The sequence below is a fragment of the Tenrec ecaudatus genome, chromosome 16, assembly GCF_050624435.1.
Source record: "Tenrec ecaudatus isolate mTenEca1 chromosome 16, mTenEca1.hap1, whole genome shotgun sequence".
NCBI classification, from domain to species: domain Eukaryota; kingdom Metazoa; phylum Chordata; class Mammalia; order Afrosoricida; family Tenrecidae; genus Tenrec; species Tenrec ecaudatus.
This window is the reverse complement of record NC_134545.1, coordinates 1,442,076-1,466,705: the sequence shown is the minus strand read 5'-3', so window position 1 is coordinate 1,466,705 and position 24,630 is coordinate 1,442,076. Positions and strand designations below refer to the sequence as shown.

The window sequence follows — 24,630 nt, the reverse complement described above, 5'->3', positions numbered from 1 at the left end:
TTGCCTCAGTGTAGAAATGCATTCCAGGTGGTAGCATCCTGCTCGGTTCCTTACATCGAGGGCTTTGAACCAGTTCATTCCAGTTCAGTCCTCTGCTGAGGAGTTGCCTTTCCACACCAGGGACACTGAGTCAGAATCCATGCTTTAGTTGCATACCCAGCTGGCTCTTATAGATCTCATAGAGTCGTATAGGTGTCATAGATTCTTATAGATGATGCCTTCTAAGTCTAAGAATCACCTGGGGCTCTTGTTAAACCGTAGATCCTGATCTGGTCTATTGAGTTGTTGTGGTTATAGTTGTGGTTGTGTGCTATTGCCTGAAGGCAATCGCACATACAAGAAAAGGAAACACTGCTCCATCCAGCAATGTCCTGCCGATTGTCACCACTTTTGGGCTCGTTACAGCTATTGTGCCAATCCAGCTCATGGGGCCTTTCTCTTTTTTCACGGACCTTTTTACTGTCCCAAGCAGGCCCTTCTCCAGGGACAGGTCCCTCCTGAGAACCTGTTCAAAGAATCTAGGGTGGAAATGCAAATTCTCAACTAGGGGTTGAACCCGACTGAACCTGTTAAAAACGAAACAGCGCCCCCCCCCCAATTCCCTGCCATCGAGTTGATTCAGAGCTCCTGAATCTGTTCAACTCTGTGCTTAAATCATTGTGACTCAGCATCAACCACACCTGCACTCAAACTAGGGCCTACTTCAGACCTGCCCACCTCCCAGGTGATGCTGACCCAGCTAAAGTTTGAGAGATAATTTTCTCAGGCCATACTTTAGCACCACGGGCACGCACCCAGCACAGTGTGTTGACAGAGAAAGTGAACCGATTGGGTATACACCGCTGAATTTGGTGCAAAACGCAAATCACCTTTCTGTATTTAATGTGTGAAATGTCTTCTGAACAGTTAACTTAAGGGCTTGCCAGAGGTCCAGCCGACTATTCCCAGGTAGGTGCTCCAAGCCGAATCACAAGGACAACATTTACCTAAAGAGCCCGTTCCCGCCCACCTTGCTGCAATGGCTGAATGTGGTAGCCCTGGCCAGACTGTATGCGCATGCGCGGGCGTGGTCACACACCAGTCCCAGGCAGATGGGGAGGCGGGGCTCATCTGGCCCCGCCCCATCGAAAACGGCTGTCCGCATGGCTGCCAATCAGGGGGCAGCACGCGCCTGCCTACGGCGCCGTTGGCCGGCCTTCTCGTGCGTCGTTTGCTCACACACTTTGACCCCGGTGTCCATCCGCCTAGAAAAAGAGGACCGCTCCCACTTTTGTCTGTCACTAGATTTGTTGGCCCCTCACAGGAGGGTCCCAAAGGCTGCAGGCATGGGAACAGCGAGTGAGTGGGGCTGCGGCACTGATGAGGGTCGAGGGGTCGTTGGGACTGGCATCGGGGGCGCGAAGTCCCGGCGCGGAGGGATCCAGGGAATCCATGACCGTTGGTTGACCGCTACTGTTAAGTGCCGGGCGGTGACCGGCAAGGCGTGAGGTGTTTGATGTGAGAAGCGCGGTCTGCAGGTGTGCGCACTACGGGCTGAGGGCCCGTTCCAGGCCTCCCTCAGGCGGCCCGCACCCCTGAGGAACCGTGTTTCCCTCGACAGCGTCGGAAGTTTGCCCCAGTGGCTGCCTCTGGTGAGGCTGCGGCCGTCGGGGTGCGGGTCCAGTGGGGAGGGAGCTACCCATGACCCCCATTTTGTGTTCCTCAAAAGTCCCAGCCCTTTGGGAATGCAGGACGCTATGGCGGTGGCGTTCTTAGGGGGTCAATCCAGGTGAGCAGGGCGGCCGGACAGCCGGTTGACTCGTTCTGTCAGGCCTCATCGCCATCTCAGCCCCAGAGGTGGAGGGATTAGAACAGCTGCGTCCCCCAGGTGCCTCCACGGCGGCCGGCAATGGAGGACCTCTTCTGGAGGTACCCGAGACTAAGCTTTCGGGGCGCAGACAGCTGCGCCATTCTTGCGTTGTACTCTTGAAGCTGAGGGGCTAGGCAGGGTGGGGGGCTGGAGCCGCCATAGAGGAAAGTGGGGTTCGGGGGCAGTGGGCAACCTCCAAGGCACAGAGGAGGGTGTTTGGTGTGGGGGACAGGCCCTGGGGCGTGGCGTCCCCGAGGGGCTAGGGCAGCTGCAGGAAGGGTCGAACCTGCCACAGCAGCAGTCAGGGACCTCGGTGTGCGCGCACGCTGCTGGTTGGGCGTGGGCTACAAAGATGGAGACCGCCTGGGTGTAAATGCAACTCCTCGTCTTCCAGGTGTGGTTCCTGGGAGCGCGGCTTCCCGCCGTGCTTTGGGCTGCGGTGGTAAGGTGCCCTCCAGTCGATCCTGACTCACAGCGACCCTGTAGGACAGAACCGAGCTGCCCCCGAGGGTTTCTGAGGCTGGAATCCGTGCCGGAGCAGACTGCCACATCTTTCTCCCAAGCGGCAGGTGCGTTGGGACCCGACAATTAAGCCCAGCGCCACCGGTGTGGGTCCTCGTGAACTACAGGGGTTCTGAAACTTCCGGCATCATCAACGCGGGTCCTGGGGGTGGAGGGTGGGCGTGGGACCTTCCCCGGTGGGCTGTGCTGCAGCTACCAGTTCAGAGACCAGGCTTGGAGATGAGCCATTTTTCTGCTCAGTGGTACCCATTGGAGATAGCAGTGCAGTTTTTGTGTGTGTTGTTTGGGAGAGTTCTGGTGGGGGTGCTGAACGCGGGGTTAGGTGCTAAGAGCTAGCCTGACAGTGTGTGCAAGGAAAAAAACCAAAACAATGACCATGCAGTGTGGAGATCGAAGTCTTGACAGGTGGAACCAACACTGTTTGAAAGGAAGGAAAAATGTGAGCGAGATGGCATTTGGTCTTGTGACTTCCCGCTAAGAAGGGAGGCGCAGCACTTGAGGCAAAGACTATTCTATGGTGTGTGCTCTATTTTTGATTGTGCTTGGTAAAGGGTCATAGTAAGGTTTACTGGATTTGAGAGCAGAAATCTCTACATTTGATCTTGTGCATTGCATCTAAGAGAACTACACATCCACAGCTAGGTCCAGTATTGTCCAATATTGAAGTCTGCATGTTTGGATTGTAAAACATGGAAAGCCTTTTAACATGAAATTGAATATTACTTGCAATATTCTGGAAGCTCAGTGAGCTCACTGGTGTACTTTACTTTGGAAAGGCCTCTTAAATGATATGGTCATAGTTGCTTTCATTTGCAAAACAGGGACAAGAGGACTTGGAAATTTAGAGAATATCATTTGACTTATCTTTAGATAAGTCTTTAGAATCATTAGAGTTATCTTTCAGAAAGCATATGTTTTGGAAGCTATTGAAAGTCATAAAAGAACCCAATTTAAAGGCAGGGTAATCAAGTGATACCATGTTTGCTCCCGATTAAAAGTCTGCAGGGGCTTCTCATTGCATGGACTGTTAACTCCAGGGCCCTTACTGACATCTGTAAGGCCTGAATTGTCAGATCCTTGACTTCCTCAGTTCATCAGGTATCCTCCTTACAAGACAGTCATGCTGGACTCCTCCCAGTCCCACCATCAAGCCAGACTCTAGTATTCAGGCCCCAGTGCTTCCCACTGGTCCAGAGGGCTCCTGCCACCTGTCTTCTCTATGGCTGCTTGCTTTGGTCTGTTTGCTCATTATAACTCAATGCCATCTAGGCGATGCCAACTCATAGTGACCCCATAGAACAGAGTAGAGCTGCCCATGCTGGTTTCTGAGACCTACCCGTCACAGGAGTAGAAAGGCTCTCTCTCAGTAGCTGGTGGTTTCAAACTGCTGACCTTATCCTTATCACTATGCCACCAAGGCCCCTACTTGCTCATTACATCTTTTAACAATTTTAGTTTTTTATACCTTTTTTTTCCTACTAGGGTTATTTGTTGAATGGTGATTGTGTGCGTGTTTTTTATTAATGTAGTGCCTTATATGGATTGGCATTTTATCCTCACAATTACCCTTCCACACAAGTTCACATGTTAAAAGTGACGGTATCCCTCAAGTTCACATGTAGCTTGCTCAATGTCCTTTGTAAAGTGTGAAGAACTTGAGTTAGGCACGCTAGCTCCAAGACCCGTACACAAGATATTGGACGATACTGGTTTCCACTGCATGGGAGAGGGAAGAAGAAGGGCACTGTCAATTCACAACAGTATCTATGACAGCCTGGCCCACGGATACAATACACTACATTAAGGACTTGCTTGAAGATAAATGACTAGCCAGGTGCTTTAGAGACAGTAGATGATACCATTAATCAGAAAGGAAATTATTGGAGAGGAAAGAGGCAGTTGGAAAGGCTTTGTTTTGATGTTAAGGTTAAGCTACCTAGAGCACTGTGGGGGAGATCCAGGAAGGATAGAGTATGCACATGTCTGAGTTCCTTAAAGGCCTAGGATATCTGACTTAAATGCCCAGTTTAATAGCTACATACAAAATGTAGCAAAACACAAAAAACAAACACTCCTAACATCTGGGTTCACCCTCCTAGAGCTGTTTACGCTATGTCCATCTTGGAAAAGTAAAGCTTCTATTCAGATACATTTTCCAGACATTTTACCCTTTAGCCCTACCACTTAGTGCCTGGTCTACACTTAGAACACCTGCTGAGTGTAGGAGCGTTTAAGGAAGTGCGGGGAGGTTTAGAGCAATGAGAAAAATGTGTTGCCCTAGGGGTTATTTTGGAATTGTATGTAAGTTTAAAGTAATTGCGGGAGTGGTTAAATGGAACAGTGTGTACTGAAAACTGTCTTCACAATTTTTACTTTCCAGGAAAACCATGACTGGGCGAGCCAGAGCCAGAGCAAGAGGGAGGGCCCGAGGGCAGGAGCTGGCACAGCATGTGGGCGCTGCTGCAGTAAGTGCTTTATGACTTTGTCTGTTGGGACAAACCACAGCCATTGTTGGGCCTTTCTTCTTTAAGCTGGTCAAAAGAAATTAGCCATGTGCTATGATAAAGATTCAAAAACGGAGCAGTGACATTCATGTTCTAAAGCCTGATGAGAAGCTTGTCAAAAATCTTGACTCCATTGCCGACTCTTCTCTTGAGGAAATGTCTTTATAAGAATAAAGCATTTCAGCACTACTTTAGATCATACCTTAAATTTGTTTAAGATTATTTACCCTGTGACCTCATGTAAAAAAATAAATGCGGTCCTTTTGGGGGAGCATTTTAGGGTGGTTAGGGTGAAAGTTTCCTGAATAAAATTTTCCCCATTCAACAATGTATGCGCATTTTGTTAATTGACATTGGTTGCAATCCCTCAATGGAATAGCACTTCTCCCTTCCTTCCTGGCTTCTCTGTTTCCAGGCCTCCTCCTGGGGCAAATGCTGCCCTTTTGGTCTCCTGGTCGGTTGTACTGAGGAGGATGTTCCTCCTTGATAGTTGTTCACTTTTTAAGCTATCGTTTTGGCTGGAAGGTGATTTCCAGGGTGGATTCAGTTCCAGGTTTGAAGGGTGTCTATTAAAGACCATAGTCTTAGTGCATTCACCAATTTCTATCAGACTAGTAAGATTGGTCGTTTAAAAATGATTTTTAATTTTCTGCATTTTTATTACTATCCAGAACCTTTTATTGTTATCCCAAACAGAGCAGTTGGTAGTGGTAACCTGGCACCATTTAGTTCTGGTTTCAGGCTGTGGTTCACATGATCCAGTGGTCCTTGGAACTAATTGCTTTCTTTAGCCTTTGATTGTCTTCAAATCTTCTTTGCTCCAAATGAGAGGAAAGCAGTAGTTGTATCTTAGATCAACTCTTGAGCTTTCAAAATACCAGATGTTACTCGTCAAGGGAGGCTGTGCAGCAATATCTTTATGAGCTGTTATGCCAATTGGTCTAGCTGTCCCTTGAGATTGGTTTTAAACCCTAAAGCCCACTGACTCATTCCCTCTAGGTGTTTGCCGATGGCTAAGAAATTTTCAGTCTTTCTGGCTATGTTCTCTACTATTTACTTTGATAATGTTGGACATAGATATGTAGATCTATGAATGTATTTTGATATGGCACCTCACACCTATTCAGCTTCTATGGCTACCTATGAACCCACTCATAAATTGTTGTTACTGCAGAGCTGTGCATCTTACATGTACTGTTGTTGCCCTTGACACTGGCGCACCTCCCAGTACCCTCCTTTGCCTTGGTCATGCAGTCCTGACCGACCTCCCCTTTACTGTTTACTGCCTTTCCCTTCACTCACATGAATGTTTTTCTTCATTTTGCAAATAACTAGAGTCAGCAACCTGGCTATATCCAGCCTAGACCTCAACAGCCACCATCAGAGGGGGAATTAGTTGGCCGTGGACGCCAGCGAGGACCAGTAGGAGCAACAGCCAAGTCAGAAGGTGAAGGGGGAGTAAAAAGACCTTATGCTTGGGTGTGGTGCTAAGCATGAGATCATAAGTTGCATACAAACTCCTATCACAAAGGGAAGAGTCCTGGTGTTGAAATGGTTAGCACTTGATCACAGACTCTAGGTGTGGCAATTTGAACTCCTCTCTTTGGTGATGTGCTCCTGTAAAGATAATAGCCTAGGAGACCCCCTGGGGTGGTTCTACTGCCCTATAATTATAGGATCACCATGTGTCCAAATTGACACCAAGAGCCCCCAAGACAGGTGGTCTCCAGTAGCCCTTTCCAGTGTGGCAGGGTCACTCTCAGCCCATAACCTGTTACTGAGTGAAACACCAGAGGGTTTTATTCCTATAGATGATGACAGAGGGATTACTGTTACAATCAGTCCCAAAGTTGTATATTTATGCTAAATTCATGGCATGCCTGTAATGTTTATCACCAGTTTTTCAGGTGAAGAAATTGAGGCAAAGGATAAGTAGCTTGATAAGTGAAAAAAATATTGTCTTTAAGAAGCCTCTCTCTGTGTGAAGCTCAAGGTACCCACCATTCTATTCTGGGTTGGTTTTGATGTTTCTGTTCATAAGAACCATTCTTTGGGCTAGTCTGTGAGTTTCCTCACTGAGATTACCTCTGCTTCAAAAGGGCTGCTTGGGTTCCTGCCATCATAGCCAGAGTTGAGGAAAGATTTTCAGGCAAGGGGCTTGAACATGTGAGACATTGAGGGAGTACACTCCAAAAAGCAGGTTGTTGTTTTTGTTTTTTTTAAACAAAACAACCTTATCACGTTCAAAGTACTCTCCGTTATACTTAATACATTGGTCAAATCTGCTATTCTACTATTCGTGGAAACATTTTTCAAACTCATCTGTTTAGATGGCTGACAGCACCTCCCTTGGTTTTTTTTCTTCACCTCTTCTACACTGTCAAATTGCTGTCCTTTCATGTCCCTCTTAATTTGAGGAAATAAAAAGTCACACAGAGCAAGGTCAGGTGAGTCAGGTGCATGGGGCAAGAAAGGCATGCTGTTTTTTGCCCAAAACTGGTACACTGAGATGGCTGCCTGAGTAGGTGCATTGTCGTGGTGGCAAGACCCAGCCCTCTACCTGCCACAAATCAGGCCTTTTTTGTCTCACACACAATCTTTCTAGAACCTCTAAATCCATAGTTCGCAACCTGTGGGTCGCAACCCATTTGGGGGGTCGAATGACCCTTTCACAGGGGTCTCCCAATTCATAACATTAGCAAAATTATAGTTATGAAGTAGCAATGAAAAAAAATTTTATGGTTGGGTCAACACAACATGAGAAACTGCGTTACAGGCTTGCGGCATTAGGAAGGTTGAGAACCACTGCTCTAAATAGAAAACATGATTAACAGTCTGACCTGGTGGAACAAGCTCCAAATGCACTCAAGTGGACATTTTCATTCATTCGGAAAGTTGATGGAAGTCCAGAACGAAGATTGTCATCAATCAACATTTCACCTTTTTTGAAATGAGAAAACCCCTCACACGCTTTGAGTGTTTCCCATAGTGCTGTCCTGGTGAGCTGTGTTCAGCATCACAAGTTTCTGCGGCATTTTTCCCAAGCAGGAAACAATTTCATAACCACACAGTGGTCTCTTAAATCAGCCATCACAAAAAAAACAAAGTTCAAGTGAAACTGCTTTTACGAAAAAATTCACTGACCACAGAGACCTTTCCCAGGCAATGCCACTGGGTTCACTAACTCAGAGTGAGTTGCTTAATGCTCAACTAGCGGGGAAAATGCATACTACAAAAGCTCTCCTCAATTCTAGGTTTTGTTTTGTTTTTGGGGGGTAACCCTCGTAAGCCAGATGCTGAACTCTTCTTCTAAGTAACTTTCCTAGAAGCCTCGCCGATGAACCTCTGCTTAAGTCCTAGCCCAACAGAACTTCAGGCAAAGTGGAAATTTTTCTATTAGGTGCATTGCTCCCAAAAATGAATTTTAGTGTATTCTCTCTCTGAAACAAAATGAGATTGGCCTTTGGGGAGGCAGCTAGCAGTCTCCAGCACAGCTAGAATTTTAACATTAAACCATGAAAGTTGTACTCTTTCTCTGTCATGATCTAAGAGTCTTAATGGGATGCTTTGTGCAAATTGAATGAGTTATTTAGGTGGCTGTAGCCACAGCTTTGGAACTAAACATGAGTGCATCATCTCTCCCACATTTCAGTAGTAGTTAGCAGGGACAGAATGTCATGGACACCTTCATGGTATATGAGGGTCGGACCTAAGCCTTGTGAAAGAATCATGACAGTATGTGCACAGACTCATCTTCTGTCTATTGTGGGTACCATCACAATGATCCCATATAAAATTAAAACACTGCTCAGGCCTGCCCCATCCTCACAGTTGTTGCCACAGGTGAGCTCATTGTTGAAGCCATTATGTCAAACCATCACGTTGAGGATCTTCCTCTTTTTCATTTTATGAATCCTGGTGTCCTTCTCCAGGGACTAGCCCCTCCTGATGACCATCATAGTAGATAGAACAAAGTCTCCTGTCCTTGCTGCAGAGGAGTATTTAGGCAGTATTTCCTTTAAGACCCATACACCTGTTAATCTGGCAGACCCTGGTATATTTAATATTCTCTGCCCCCCACCCAATAATTAAAATATTCTACCAGTTCTCCATTCTTCCTTATTCATTGTATGGCCTTTGCATGCCTGTGAGGGCAGGCACACTTTAGTCTTCAAAGTGACATTTTTGCTCATTAACATTTTAAAAGGGATCTTTTGCAGCAGATTTACCCAATGCAATGTATGGTTTGATCTCTTGGCTGCTGCTTCCTTGGGAGTTGGTTGTGGATCCAAGTAAAATGAATTCCCTAATAACTTTGTGCTTTTCTCCATTGATCATGATGTTACTCATTGGTCCACTTGTTTGGATTTAGTTTGTCTTGATGTTGAGATATAAGGATATCAAGTATACTGAAAGCGGTAGTGTTTGGTCGTCATCAATTAGTGCGTTGTCCTTGTCTTTCAGCAGTACTGGCTTGTAAGTGGGGAGAAAGCCTTGGCTTTCTCCACCTCCCCCTCCTAGAGTTACAGTTGCAGAAACCCACAGGGGCAGCTCATCACTGTCCCATGGAGTCACTGTGTCCGTTGATTTGATGGCTGTGAGCTTGTTAGTTTTGGCTTTAAGCATGTCAAATAGTGAAGACTGGTGACGCAGTGGGTTAAGTATTAGGCTGTCAATGGAAAGATGAGTAGTTCTACCCCTCAATCTGCTCAGCAGGAGAAAGATGAGGCAGTCTAGTTCTGGAAAAATCTGTTAACTCCAACACGCTATAGGGCAGTCCTGCACTGTCTGATAGGGTCACTAGAGTTGGAATGGATGAGATGGTATTGGGTTGGGTTACATCTTAAATCCAGGTTACCAAGTTAAACTTTATATAAATGTTTGATGGCAAATTGTGGAAAATACAGCCACCAGGACTGACTCTTTATTGTTATCCAGTAACAGAAGACAAAGATGGCTTTCCAGTCAATGCATGTTCCTGAGTTCTGAGTCATGGTTTAGTTGTCCTGGTCCTTCAAGGGAAGATCACACTCAGAGCTGCATATCAGAGGAGGTGGTGATGTTCAGTGTCATCAAGTTGGTTAATGACTCCATGTACAACAGAATCAAAAATTTTCTGCACTTGTGACATCCTCAAAATGGTTATGTTTGAGCCCATTGTTACAGCTTCTGTGTCAGTCCGTCTCACGGAAGATCTTCCTCTTCTAATGTACCCAGTATGGTGACCTTCCCCAGGAACTGGTCTCTTCTGATCATGTGTCCAGAGTATACGAGATGAAGTCTTGCCATCCTTGGTTGTGCCTCTTCAGATTTTTTTTTTGTTCTGGCATTCTGTGGTACTTTAAATATTCTCCACCCGAACCATAATTCAAAAGCTTTCATTCTTCTGCCTTCCTTACTCAGTGTCCAATATTCATAGGCATATAAGGTGAAGCCCATATGTAGACAATTGAACATCCCCTTAAAGAAGGGTCACAAGGAATAGATGAGCCAGTCAGGGTGCAGTATAGCACCAATGAAACATAGAACTTTCCTCTAGTTCTTTAATGCTTCCTCCCTCCATCATGATCCCAATTCTACCTTATAAATCTAGCTAGACCAGAGCATGTACACATACAGATAGGAGCTGGAACCACAGGGAATTCAGGACAGATAAACCCTTCAGAACCAATAATGAGAATAGTGATGGCAGTAGGGTAAGGGGAAGGTGAGGGGAGAAAAGGGGAACATCACAATGATCTACATATAACCCCCTCCCTGGGAGACAGACAACAGAAAAGTGGGTGAAGGGAGACATCAGTCAGTGTAAGACGTGAAAAAGTAATTTATAAATTATCAAGGGTTCATGAGGGAGGTTGGGTGAGTGGGTAAGGAAGGGGAAAATAATGAGCTGATCTCAAGGGCTCAAGTAGAAGGAAAATGTTTTGAAAATGATGAGGGCAACAAATGTACTTGACACAATAGGTGGATGTATTGATTGTGATAAGAGCTGTATCAGCCCCCAATAAAATGATTTTTAAAAAGATTCAAGAATTAAGCAGAGGATGCAGGCACCAGGATGCAGAAGTTAAGGAGACCAGGACCTCCATCCAGAGCTGAGAGTGAGAGAAGGTCATCTACTACAGCCCAATCCCTCAGGTTGAATTTCTAGCTTCCTTAACTGTGAGACAATAAATTTCTCTGTTTAAAAGCCAAGAAAATACTATAGCACCTGAGACCTCAAAGAAACACTGCTTTTCAACACTTTAAAGAGGTCTTTTGCAGAAAGAGTTAGTTATTGATAGATGCTTTGGGCTGTTCTCATTTGAGTCATACCCATCAGCAGTCGAAGGCCCCATAATCACATTATGGTCCACTCGACTTTGAAAAGGCAGCTCTTCCTCAGTCATCATTGAGTGCCTTCTCAATGGGCTCTTCTGACACTGCAGTGAGAAATAGTCTAAACATGAGGTTTTCAGGATCTGAACCTTTTTTGCACCATTAGTTATAAGGATTTTTAGTGGCTAATTCCTAAAAATTGCTACTCCTTCTTCCTAGTCTGTTCTTAGTCTGTAAGCTGTGCTGAAACCTGTTCACTTTGGGTGACCCTGCTGGTGTTTGAAATGCCACCACAGTATGACAAACTGGTTTCTGTTTTTTGAGGTTCCTGAGCTGGCAGTGAATAGGGTGGGAACGTGTCTGATCAGAGAGCACTGGGTGTGTTGTGGATGGAGACATGGAAGGTTCGGTGAGAGAAGGGAGTATTAGAGAAGCCTGCTTTCTTGGCCTGAAGATACCTGAGGCCATTTGATGGCCTTGTTACTCATTGTCTGTGGTACTTCAGTAGTCTCTGGGCTCTGCAGAGCGGCCCTGTGGGAACTGATCTATCTTTGTTTCCTGGTTCATATTCAGAACTCCAGATATCTGCTGGGTTTCAAGAATTGTCCTTGGCAGAGAGAGGTGGGCGTCGCAGAGACTTTCACGACCTTGGAGTGAACACGAGACAGAACCTTGACCATGTGAAGGAGTCAAAAACAGGTGAGTGTATTCTCTAGTCTGTGATGTTCTGGGAGTGTGGTTCCAGTGCACCAAGGTATTGCTCTTTGCCTGTGTGCTCAGATGTCAAGCCACTGGGAGGAAAACCTGCAGGTAGATAGTCAAGGTGTTGCCACCTTTCCTGATTTCTTCTGTCCCTGCTGGCTCTGATGAGGTGGTTGGAGATCCTTCACCGGCCCTGAGATCATGTACAGAGGCCATTGTTGTTTCTGTCAAATTTTGCCATATTTATTTGGCAAAGATATTTATTTGATTTTTGTTAAATTGCTTGGTGTGATGGGGGATTGGAATCTCTTTGTGTGCTGCTTTAAGTGCTCACTTAAATGGAGTGATGGGAGTCCTAGTGGGTTAGGTGCCGGGCTGCTGTTCAAAGCGTCAGCTGTTCATACCTACGAGCTACTCTGTTGGAAGTAGGATGAAGCTGTCTCCTGTCCTAGTGGACGGCCTTGGAAATGCTCTGGGAATGACTGGTTTCTTGACAGATGCTGTAGGATGGCTGCCCCAGAGTTGGATGTCTGAGAGTTCTCCATTGTCAGCTACTGAGTCTCTGCTCTGCAGACTGTCTGCATTGTCTGTCAGGAAAGGGCTGCAGGGAAATGTCGATTATCCATTCTGTTGACAGGTTTGACTTGCTTCCACAGGCACCTCGGGCTCTATCGTAAGGCTGAGCACCAACCATTTCCGACTGACATCCCGTCCCCAGTGGGCCCTGTACCAGTATCACATTGACTATAACCCACTGATGGAAGCTAGGAGACTCCGCTCTGCTCTGCTTTTCCAGCATGAAGATCTGATTGGAAGGTGTCATGCTTTTGATGGAACAATATTGTTTTTACCTAAAAGACTACAGCACAAGGTTATTTCAAACGTCTACAAGGGCAGGGAGGAGGGGAAGTGCCACAATATAAAGTAGCTTTAGCGACTTCTAACTGACAGAAGTCGTCATCAACCCACAGGACACTTTGGGTATTATCAGATCATTCTCCAACCCACTAGGTAATGCGATGAACTTGCCGGCGGAAATGTGTCCACTCTTGAGCCCATTTGAAATGTTTCTGTATTAAAAATGGCACCATTTTAACCAGGCATAATGTTACTGGGTTCGCTTTGCTTTTAACAATCAAAAATTTGGTTTCCACCCTCCCACCTCAGGTTACAGAAGTGTTCAGTCAGACCAGGAACGGGGAGCATGTGAAGATAACGATCACCTTAACAAACGAGCTGCCCCCAACATCCCCAACCTGCTTGCAGTTCTACAACATCATTTTCAGGAGGTATGAGGTGCTTCTTACCATGAGGATTATTTTCAAACATACAGAAAAGTGGAAAGAACTGTCCTCTAGATGTGTGTCACTTAGGAATAATTCCACAATTATCATCAAATGACTAAATTATAACTTTTAAGGTTTGATTTACTGTTAAAACAACTGATCTTTTGCTGTAAGCAAGCGTCATGTCTTTAACGCCTTCATTGATGTCGTCGCTAGCTCTCAGAAGTACTTTTGCTTTGTTATTAACTTTATATTTGCTCTGTCGCTTCTCCCAACCCCCCTGCACCCGCCAACCTGGTGAGGAGAGACAGGATGTAAAGAATTGAGGGTGGTGGTGGTGGTGGTGGTGGTGGTGGTGTGTGTGTGTGTGTGTGTGTGTGTGTTCTGTCACAGGCACACACCTCTTTCACTTGATCATTTACCCTCAGTAGGGATTTCTTACATTCCCACCCTCAGCATCTTACATAGGCTTTTCCCCGGGACAGAAGAGGTCTGGGATGAAGCCGGCACTGGCCCATTGGTAATTGTCAGGAGAGGGATGGATGTACGACCGGCCTTTTTAAAGTGGTCATAAGCTCTCTGCCCTTAATGATAAGACAATTCTTTTTGGCATACACTTGCTCGACTTAGGTGTCCTGATGGTGCTGTGGTTGAAGTGCTTGGCTGCTAACTGAGAGGCAACCTGCTTCCATAAGTAGGCCCACCTAGCAAGCCCCATGGAGCCCTCTGCTGTGTCCTAGGATTGTCTTTGGTCTGATGTGATTAAAAGGTCAATTTTATTTTTGTTTGGTTTGTTTGAACTAGCGTAATTAGTAGTTGAGTTCTCTAAATAAGTTGACAGAATTGTCCGATAAAGTACCAATAGCACATGCTCTAGGTTTTACAGACCAGACGGTCTCTCTTGAAAGTGCTTGTGTTGCAAATATAACCTGAAAGCAGCCTTAGACAGCATGTAAATGTTTGCTCATGGTGTGTTTCGATAAAACTATGCTGATGAACCCCAAAACTTAAATTTTGTGTAATTTGTGACTGACCTAGTCGTTGGTTCCAGTTTGCTGACCTCTGCTCACAGCACCACGCCATCTGAGGGTAGTATTAGTGCTGTACTCACCATTATCCCTCCATTTCTAACTATGCTGACCTTTCAACTTCTAGGCTTCTGAAGATCATGAATCTGCAGCAAATTGGACGGAATTATTATAACCCAAGTGATCCGATTGATATTCCAAATCATAGGTTTGTATGAAGGGAATGATTTCTTTCTCCTGGGGCTTAATCTTAGACTTTGAATATGATACTCCATTTTGAAATGATCAAACTTGCCAATAAGACTCTTAAATGGGGCCCATCACAGTAAGTGAATCTTTAATTTGGCTTGAATAATAAGGGTACACTGTGTTGATTTGGATTAAAAAGGACAGCATCCCACATGATACATATCAATCACTGGGGAAGCATACATCAGCCATCATGAAGCTTGTCTTTTGTTCTCAGATCATAAAATACATCGAAATCTCTTAGTGATTATTTTAAAAGTGACTCTGCTGTATCACAAGTTCCTCCACGTAGTTTACTGCAGTGACTGTGAATACTTTGTTAGATTGGCCACTGCCTCAAGATTCAGCCCATTGTGTAGACTCTTTTTTTAAAAATCATTTTATTAGGGGCTCATACAACCCTTATCACAATCCATACATACATCAATTGTGTCAAACACATCTGTACATTCATTGCCCTCATCATTCTCAAAACATTTGTTGTCCACCTAAGCCCCTGGCATCAGCTCGCTTTTACCCCTCCCTCGCCGCTCTCCCTCCATCATGAACCCTTGATAATTTGTAAGTTATTATTTTGTCATATCTTGCCCTGTCTGACATCTCCCTTCAGCCACTTTTCTGTTGTCCGTCCCCCAGGAAGGAGGTCACATGTAAATCCTTATATTCGGTTCCCCCTTTCCAACCCACCCTCCTTTGACCCTCCCAGTATTGTCCCTCACACCACTGGTCCTGAAGGGATCATCTGCCCTGGATTCCCTGTGTTTCCAGTTCCTATATGTACCAGTGTACATCCTCTAGTCTAGCCAGATTTGTAAGGTAGAATTGGGATTATGATAGTTGGGGGTGGGGTTGGGGGAAGCATTTAAAAACTAGAGGAAAGTTGTATGTTTCTTCATTGCTACACTGCACCCTGACTGGCTCATCTCTTCCCGGAGACCCTTCTGTAAGGGGCCTACAGATGGGCTGTGGATCTCCACTCCACACTCCACCCCTCATTCACAATGATATGATTTTTTGTTCTGAGGATACCTGATCCCTTCGACACCTAGTGATCGCACAGACTGGTGTACTTCTTCTATGAGGGCTTTGTTGCTTCTGAGCTAGATGGCCATTTGTTTACCTTCAAGCCTTTAAGACCCCAGACACTATATCTTTTGATAGCTGGACACCATCAGCTTTTTTCACCACATTTTCTTATTCACTCGCTTTGTCTTCAGCGGTTGTGTTGGGAAGGTGAGCATCATAGAATGCCAATTTAATAGAAGAAAGTATTCTTGCATTGAGGGAGTAGTTGAATGGAGGCCCAATGTACATCTGCTACCTTAATATTAAACCTATAAATATATGCACATAGATCTATTTCCCCATCCTCATATATAAGTATATTTGCATATGTGCATGCCTTTATTTAGACCTCTATAAATGCTCTTTGCCACCTAGCTCTTTCCTCTATTTCCTTTGACTTTCCTCTTGTCCCACTATCTTGCTCAGTCTTCATTTGGGTTTCAGTAATTCCTCTCAGTTACATTACCCTTGATCATGCCCTACCAAGCCTCCTACACCCTCCTCACCACCGATTTGGATCAGTTGTCGTTCCCTTGTCCCTGGGTTTGTTAACACTACTACCTTTTCCCCCCACCTCTCCTGTCCTGTGTCCCCCAAGACATTGTGTAGACTCTTAAAGCCAGATGCATATATAGTCATTAAAAGCAGTAGTTATAAACAGGTGAATTCATGGTTGAAGGTCTTAAATACAGATTTTTATCAGGAACCACATGTTGTTGGGTGCCATCCAGTTAGTTCCAACTGTAGAGACTGTACGTGCAATGCAGAGGAGAGACACTGCCAGTCCTGCGCCACCCTCACAGTCACTTAAGTTTGAACTCATTGTCGCAGCTCCTTGGGTCTTACTCGTTTTCACTGCCCTTCACCTTTAGCCAAGCATGATGTCCTTTTCCAGGGATTGATCTCTTCTGATAACATGTTGCAGTACATGAGATAAAGTATTGCCATGGTAGCGTCTATGGAGCATTCAGATTGAAATACTTCCAAGACAGATGTATTGGTTCTTTTGTCAGTCTGTGATACTTTCAGTATTCTTCTCCAGCACCACAATTCAAATGCACCAATTCTTCTTTGGTCTTCCTTATTCATTCTCCAACTTTCATGTTCACAGGAAGCAATGGAAAATACCATGGCTAGGGTTAAGCGTACCGTAGTCCTCAAAGTAATACTCTTGCTTTTCAACACTTTAAAAGAGGACATGCAGCAGATTTACCCCTTGCAGGTGTGTCATTTGATCTTCTGACTGCTGCTTCCATGAGCACTTACTGGACCCAAGCAAGATGAAATCATTGGCAACTTTAATCTTTTTGGCCATTTATTGTGATGTTGTCTACTGGTCCAGTTGTGATAATTATTTTTTATCTACATTGAGTTGTGAGCCATATTTTGAAGGCTGTAGTCCTTAATCTTGGTCAGCAAGTTCAAGTCCTCTATGCGTTTAGCTAGCAAAGTTGTGTCCTCTGCATAGCTCAAGCTGTTCATAAGCCTTCCTCCAATCCACATGCTTTGTTCTTCATAGTCCTGTTTAACATACAGATCAAATAAGTATGGCGAGAGGATACAACCTGATGCACACCTTTCCTGATTGTAAACTACCTAGTGCTCCCTTGTTTTGTTCAAACAACTTCCCTGTACAGGTTGCATGTGAACCACATTAAACATAAAAATTGGTATCAATTCATGCAATCACAAATAAGAGAGGGCTTCAGAAAGTACCTGGAAAAAGTCCATAATCTTAATATTCCATTTTTCCATGAACTTTTTAAAATACCCTCCTGTCCCATAATATTTTAAGGTAGACGCAGTTGGTAAATGTGGGAAACTCCACTCTGTGTAAGACTTGCCTGGGTATTCATGGAGGGTGTGGTCTTTTTCCTTGGCAGGCTGGTGATCTGGCCAGGCTTCACGACCTCCATCCTTCAGTATGAAAACAACATCATGCTCTGCACGGATGTCAGTCACAAAGTCCTTCGCAGTGAGACGGTGTTAGACTTCATGTTCAACTTGTACCATCAGACCGAAGAGCATACATTTCAAGAGCAAGTCTCTAAAGAACTGATAGGTTTAATTGTTCTTACCAAGTGAGTCTGCTTTCCGAAGCGAAAAGTAGTCATTGCCCTGCTCTAGATAACAGGAGAAGCTGGTTCTGGGATGGTTAGGTGGGACATGGGTTTTAAAGCTGATTATTGGGAAAGGAGAGCAGTATGAAAAAGGAGCAACAATGTGATACTTGTCACCTTTCTCAAGAACCATGTTTTGAAAACATTTAACCAGGAAAGGACAAATAGCTAAGGATTTAGACTCCTTTTAGTTTTTATTTGGCTTTAGTAATTTACTTCCCGTGTCCATCTAGCACATTCTAGGAAAGTCTTTTTCCCCGTCCTCTTACATCACACTAGGGGATTTGAAATCCTATTTTTAGAGGTGATATGTAGTCTCGCAATTCTCTTTATTACCATTACATCTGCATTTTAACCGAAAACCAAACCTCACTCCTCCCTTAGGTATAACAACAAGACATACAGAGTAGACGATATTGATTGGGACCAGAATCCTAAGAGTACCTTTAAGAAAGCTGATGGCTCTGAAGTCAGCTTTTTGGAGTACTACAGGAAGGTATTAAGTCTCTGTTTTTTATCTTTTCTGATATGATGTCTGAAGATCTTGATGGCCTTAAGAAATGTCTTCAGTTGAGGGTGCAAATACTCGTGACATATTGGAAACAGTCCTTTTAAAACTACAGGAATGAAGCTGTCTTCATTACATCCTTTACAGCGGAAGTGTACTTGCTGGAATATCATAATGCCACATTTCACTCAGCTTTGATCATGAGACTTGTGTTGTCCTGGCCCCTTTTCATGGTAGAATGCAAGCTGTGTTTGAACATAACCATGCGGAGGACAAGTTGGTACAGAGTAAGCCCACAGCTCACTGTTCCCACCCACACACGGACACTGGCACGCTCACTGGCCGGGGCCTTTGCTCCTCAAGTACCTCCTGGCCTAGATGTCCTGGAGGTGGGCTGACCCTTCACGGTGCACTGACAGTGGTGTTCACAATGGGTCATCTTCCAGCCCTCTGCTTTGGCACAGTAGTCACCCAGTTGCAAAGACTACCAGAGGCAAATCTCACTGAGAACAGCTGCTCACTAGGAGATTGCTTCGTATGCAGAGAGGAACTCGGATGACGCCTCCATCCTTGGCCATGTTCCACTCCATATACACTAGTAGAAGTCCAGGGACCCCCGTTTCTGGAAAACCACCAACAATAATAAAGCTTATCCTGGAAGTACAAAGTTACCTCACTTCTCCCACTTTAAGTAGAGTATTTCCAAAAAGCTAGATAAATGGACTATTGTCCCTCTGTGGTGACCTTGGGTGGTCTTGGCGCTGGTTGTCTAATGTGTCCTTGTATGTGCTCTGCCCAGAGGGAAAATCAGATGCCTCTGTGTGTGTGGTTAGTGGGGGGGTGGAGAAGAGGGGGGTGACAAGCTACCAGGAAGACAAGCCACATCATTTTGGCTTGACAATGCTGCTGCACCTTTCTGCTCCTGAAGGATGCCCACCAGGTTCTTCAGGGAATTCAGGCAGCTCTGTGAAAGGGGTGTTGTTTACCTTAATGACTGTTGTTGGGCAGAGAGCAGCAGAGTCACGTGGATTCAAAGGTCGTGTCAGCACGGCAGGGTGCCGATAGCTCTCAGGGTTACTGGCCCACATGTGGCCGCCCCTGAAGGCAGACACAGTCCCAGTGAAGTCCCAGAGGAGGAAGGAAGGTGAAGTGGCAGAGAGCAATTCCCAGAGTCTCTCACTCTTCATAAAGCAGGCTTTATGACATTCAGGAGGTGTCAGCAGGTTATAACTTGATTGACAGAAGACACTCAGATGTTGCAGTGAGCATACAAATCGGAATTCAACCTTTACCCTACAGGACTATCAGAGAGGAGGACTCCTTTCCTAAGTAGGAAAAATCTCACTGCCTCTAAGTTGATTCTGACTCATAACCACCTTATAAAATGGGGTAAAACTACTGAGACCAACTCTTTATGGGAATAGAAAGCCTCATCTTTCTCCCGTGGAGCAGCTGGTGGTTTCAAGCTGCTGGCCTTGGTGATCACAGCCCAACACATAACCATTGCTGTAACTTCTCCAGGACTCTGACTCTCTAACCCATCTGCCTTGTGTCTTTCTGGGCATCACTGCTGCTTTCTGACTCATCTTCAAACCACACTAATCGGCTACCCAGAACTGGCAGGTGGTTTCTTCATTGCCCCTGAGGTACATTAAACACATCCAGAGAGATCCTAACTGGGCCCCAGCTGCTGGTCTTGCTTGGTGCTGCACTGGCCTTCCTCCCTAACAATTGGGTTTCCCTCAGAACGACATCGCACACTTCAGACTTCCTAGTACTCTTGTTGCTTTGCTGATTGGGGGTTAAAGATAATGTGGGTAGGCCAGGAGGTTTCCAGTCCATGTATACCCGTGCATATTTTAAACAAAACATGTTAAACTATGACTGTGTCATCTGTGGAGAGCTGCGGACAAGTAGACTCAGCAGTTGTCTTAGACTCACTTGTCTTAGTCTTGTTGGGGTGTCCTCAAAATAAAAGGTCCAATCCAAACAGTAACCTCTGAGGGACTGCTGGGTAGAGGGGTCAACTCAAAAGGTCATGACAATATGAGGGCAGGGGGAGTAGGGGGATGAGATCCTCAAAGGGTCATCTTGATAGATTTTCTCAAAGGACACAGGGAAATTATAGGGGCTTATATGTGAAGAAGGTTTAGAAAAATGGAAAATCAGCAAGAAAGGGTCAAAAACATTGCATCAAGGGAATGTTTGTCTAAGATCGTGACAATGCACTGCTTGCTCTTGAAGGGCAGTGAGGGCTGCCCTGTGAGAATGTCTTTGGGGACCCTTAAACCCCACCCCACTGCACCCTCCACTGTCCTGATTTTTCCCCTGCAGACGTTTTTGTTCCTCAAACTCAACATTGAAAAGGGATGTAATTTGAGTCACTGGAAGATGCCCAAACTGCCATGTGGTGGTGTCCGTCAAAGAGCACAGAGAGAGATGGAAACATCACTGTAGCAGGAAAATGTCGGACACAGCTTTGCAGTGGGATATTTTTATTTGTAAAAATTTCTGGTTTTATATCAGTATTTTCTGACACATCTTCATCTGGAGAAGATTCAGCATCTTGAGTTTGTTTTTGCACATGATGTGAGATGTGCGCCCTATTTCCATTCTTACACAGGTGAAGATCCTATATATGTATTTGTCGTACCTTACACCATCCAGTGTGCCTGCCTGTTTGATTACTGTTCTTTTATTCATTGCCTCTGACTGGGGTTATATAGTAGTCATCGTTGCTGTCAGTTGCCCCACCTTCTTTACCGTCAGGGAATTATTACTCCTGTTACTATTTCTGAAGGGTTTCCTCTTATCTTGGTTTTCATGCGTCAAACAATCTTAATTATACAAATGAACATACACAAGTCTAACAATGAAGTAACACACTAAGACCATAACAGTAGGGGAGAGGGAATACTAAATAATAATATTTAATATTAATATAACAACCAAACCCAACCCACTGCCATCAAGACAATAGCAGCTGGTGAGTTTGAACTGCTGACTTTGCAGGTAGCAGCCCAATGGAAGCATCATTCCACAGTGCGTAATCCTAGGCTCACCCTTCTCATAGGCTTAGAGATGAAACCAAAAGGAGCCTGGATGGAGTCGTGGGTTATGCACTGAGCTGGGTTCCTCGGGGGGGGGGGGGGAGGGGGGAGAGAAGGAGGGGATAAAAGGGTGCTGATAACAGGGCAAGAAGGTTTTGAAAGTAAAGTAATGGTGGCAGCAATTGTACAATGATGACCTAATTGAACTAGGGATTGTTGTAATATCTGTAAGAGCTCCTAATGAAATGGAGAAAAAATAAATCAGATCTTTATTTTTGGGGAAAAAAAAGTTGGGAGTTTATAATGGAAAAGCTTCATGATGTTAACAAAAGTGAAGGTTTGGGTATTTTTTGATGTAGGGGTATGTTAAAAGAATTGACAGCCTTTGTGTTTAAAAAACAAAATCACTGCCATCTAGTGGACAGACACACAGCTACCCTCCCTGGAGGGAAAGGTAGCACTGCCCCTGTGGGTTGCTGAGACAGTAACTCTGGGAGTAGAAAGCCTCGTCTTTCTCCTATAGAGCAGAGGTGGTGTGTTTGAACTGCTGGCCTAATGGTTACTTTTTGATTGTTGCATCGATATGCATATGTCCGTGTTACATTTTTAATTTTTTTAGGGTATTTACTCTGTAGAGAGATCACTGGATCGTACGGTACTTGTAGTTAAATTTGTTTAAGGAAATGCCATGCTGATTTCCATACTGCTTGTACAATTCTACAGACCCACCAACAATGTAAAAGCATTCTGATCTCTCCATATCCTCTTCAGCATTTATTTTGTTTTATTGAATTTTGCTAAAAGTGTTTGTATGAGGTGGTATCTCATTGTTTTCATTTATATTCTCTTATTTCTAAGGAACTCGAGTATTTCTTCTTACGCTTCTTGGCCCCTGGATGTTGTCTTTGGTAAACTGCCCATTCATGTGGTGTACCCGTTTTTGATTGGTTATTTGTATTTTTCTTGTTAAGCCGTAGTTTCCTATAGATTTTGGAGGTCGGCCCTTTATCTGATGTATTATTACTGAACATTTTTCCTACTCTGGGGGTAGGCTTGGTTGGCTCTGTTGATGGAGTCTTTCGGTGTTCCTGAATGTGGTATTGTTAGTAAGCCCCCGCTCTTTGTTTTCCCCTCTACAGTGTGGGTATTTTTAATTGTGCTTGCTAGTGTGTTCCTCCTTGTATGAGGGTCCTTAAGCCTGTCCATATTTTTCATTGGTCTTTATAATTGTGTGGTAATATTTTGAGTCTCCAGTAGTAGTAGTTGATGTGTTAAAAAGTTTTTTTTTAATTCTCTATGCCTGTTTGATGTATGCCTTTATTGCTATGAATTCACTTCTGAGTACTGCTTTTGCCATGTCCCAAAGATTTTGGTATGTTGTATTTTCATTTTCATTTGTTTTGAAGAATCTTGTGTGTTTTTTATTTCTTCAATTACCCAGTGGTTCTTAAGTGAAGTGCTGTTCAATTTCCATGTCGTTGATTTTTGGGGGAGGGGAGTTAATTGGTTTATGGTTGATTTATAATTTTATAGCATTGTGATCTGAAAAGGGTTGTTGTATCCTCTTAATGTCTTATAATTTACTGTTGCTTCCTGACAAAATGTATATTCTAAAATAGCTATCACGGGCACTAAAGAAAATGAAATGAGTTTTTTATGAGTGTAGCGTTATATAGATTCTTTTGAGATGAAGTTGATTTATTGTTACTTGATTTTTCTGTATCTTTATTGATTTTCTAGTTGATCAATCTTTAGCTGAAAGTGATGTATTGATTGAAGTCTCTTAGTATGATCATATTATGAGCTATTTCTCTTCATTTCTGTAAGAATTTTATTATTTTGGTGATCAATTTCATTTGGTATTAATCATGGTTATGGTTTCTTGTGCAATTAAATCTTTCATAATTATATAGTGACCTTCTGCTCTCATTGTGTCATTCACTTTGATGTCTATTTTGTCTGAGATTAATATTACTACTCCAGTTTTCTTTGACTGTTATTGACTTGGCATAGTTTTTTTTATCCTTCGATTTTTAGTCTGTTTATATCTGAGGTGCATTTCTTGTAAGCAGCATATTAAAAGGTTCTTTTTTATATCCATTGTGCTAGTCTTTTTTCTTGTAACTAATTCAGTATTGGTTTTTATAAATATGGTATTGTTGGTGTCATTTTGTTTAGTTTTTTATGGTGTTTCTGCTCTGTTTTCATGATTTTTTGTATGTGTGTTGTGTTCTGTTTGTTTCTTGTCAATATTATGTTTCTGTTCTTATTTTACTGTTTGTCTTGCTTATATGGTTTTCATTTGGTTTGTTATGTTGAAGTTTTAATTTGTCCATGGAAGGTTTTTGTTTTTTTATGGTTATTCTCTCCAATTCCAACATAGTTATATTTTGTAAATGGTTGAAAATCTCTCTGTGAGGCTCCTTACTGTTGTCTATGATTTCTTGTTTTAATTCATTTAGTTTTGCTTCACTATGACAATTGCTTATACAGAATATTTTTCTCCATAATTTTTCCTAATATTTTAAGGTTGCTGTATGTGGTGGTTATAGGTTTTCTTTGCCCATAGAATTCCTTTAATTTTTTCTGTAAGGATGGTCATGTGCTTGTTAGTTTCCGTTGTTCCTTATCGGTAAATGTTTATTTCTCCCTCATATTTGAGGGATAGTTGTGCTGTATATAGGATTGTATTTCAGAATTTTGGATATTATTCCATTGCTTTCTTGCCTGTATGGTTTAAATAGAAAACTATGAGCTTATCCTGATTGTTTGGCCTTTAGATATTGTTGTTATTTTTGCTCTGTTGCTCTCATGTCGCTTCCTTTTCTTTAGTCCTAGAAAGTTTATTACATGTGGTGATTTCCTTTTAGGGAATTCTGTTCAGAAGTCTATGGACTTCCTGCATAATTATTTTATATTCTGTCGTGTTGTGATGTTAGGAAATTTCTCCCTTATTATTTCATCAACTATTTTCTCAATAGTTATTATTTCTTCTATCTGTTCTAAGACATTTATCAGGCATATGTTGTTCCTTTTGATGGTATCCAATAATATTAGGTTTTCTTCCATTTTTTGGTTGTTTCTATAATTCTGCCTTATTGTATTTTGCACTAGAGAAATTTAGCTTCAAGATTACAGAATCATTTCCATTGTTTATATCCTGCTATCTTGTTATTTCACAATGTTTCTCACTTCTAATATCTTGGTATTTGCTTTTTGTATTTGTTTGAAATTGTTACATCTCACCAGAATGTACCTTCCTGAGCTCTTGAATTGCAACTTGTATTCCTTCTCTATTTCTATTTTTTTTTCTCCAGTTGCTTAAAGTAACTGGCGTCCATCACTGTAATCTCCCTCTTGGGAGACTCGGTCCTCCTGTCCTCCTACAGGAGCTCCTCCAGACCCATGTCTGTGTGCTGTTGATAACTG

The 24,630-nt window shown here is 43.6% G+C and overlaps 1 protein-coding gene across 1 annotated transcript in view; it reads left to right on the top strand.

Moving 5' to 3' along the window:
• Nucleotides 1-4,758: 4,758 nt before the first annotated feature.
• PIWIL1 (piwi like RNA-mediated gene silencing 1) overlaps nt 4,759-24,630 on the top strand; it is a 47,019-nt gene continuing 27,147 nt past the window's right edge. Inside the window, exons 1-8 of the mRNA XM_075534424.1 lie at nt 4,759-4,836; nt 6,211-6,322; nt 11,767-11,892; nt 12,552-12,766; nt 13,063-13,184; nt 14,337-14,417; nt 17,407-17,604; nt 18,028-18,139. Of these exons, the coding sequence (XP_075390539.1) occupies nt 4,759-4,836; nt 6,211-6,322; nt 11,767-11,892; nt 12,552-12,766; nt 13,063-13,184; nt 14,337-14,417; nt 17,407-17,604; nt 18,028-18,139 (1,044 nt within the window). The remainder of the gene's footprint in view (nt 4,837-6,210; nt 6,323-11,766; nt 11,893-12,551; nt 12,767-13,062; nt 13,185-14,336; nt 14,418-17,406; nt 17,605-18,027; nt 18,140-24,630) is intronic.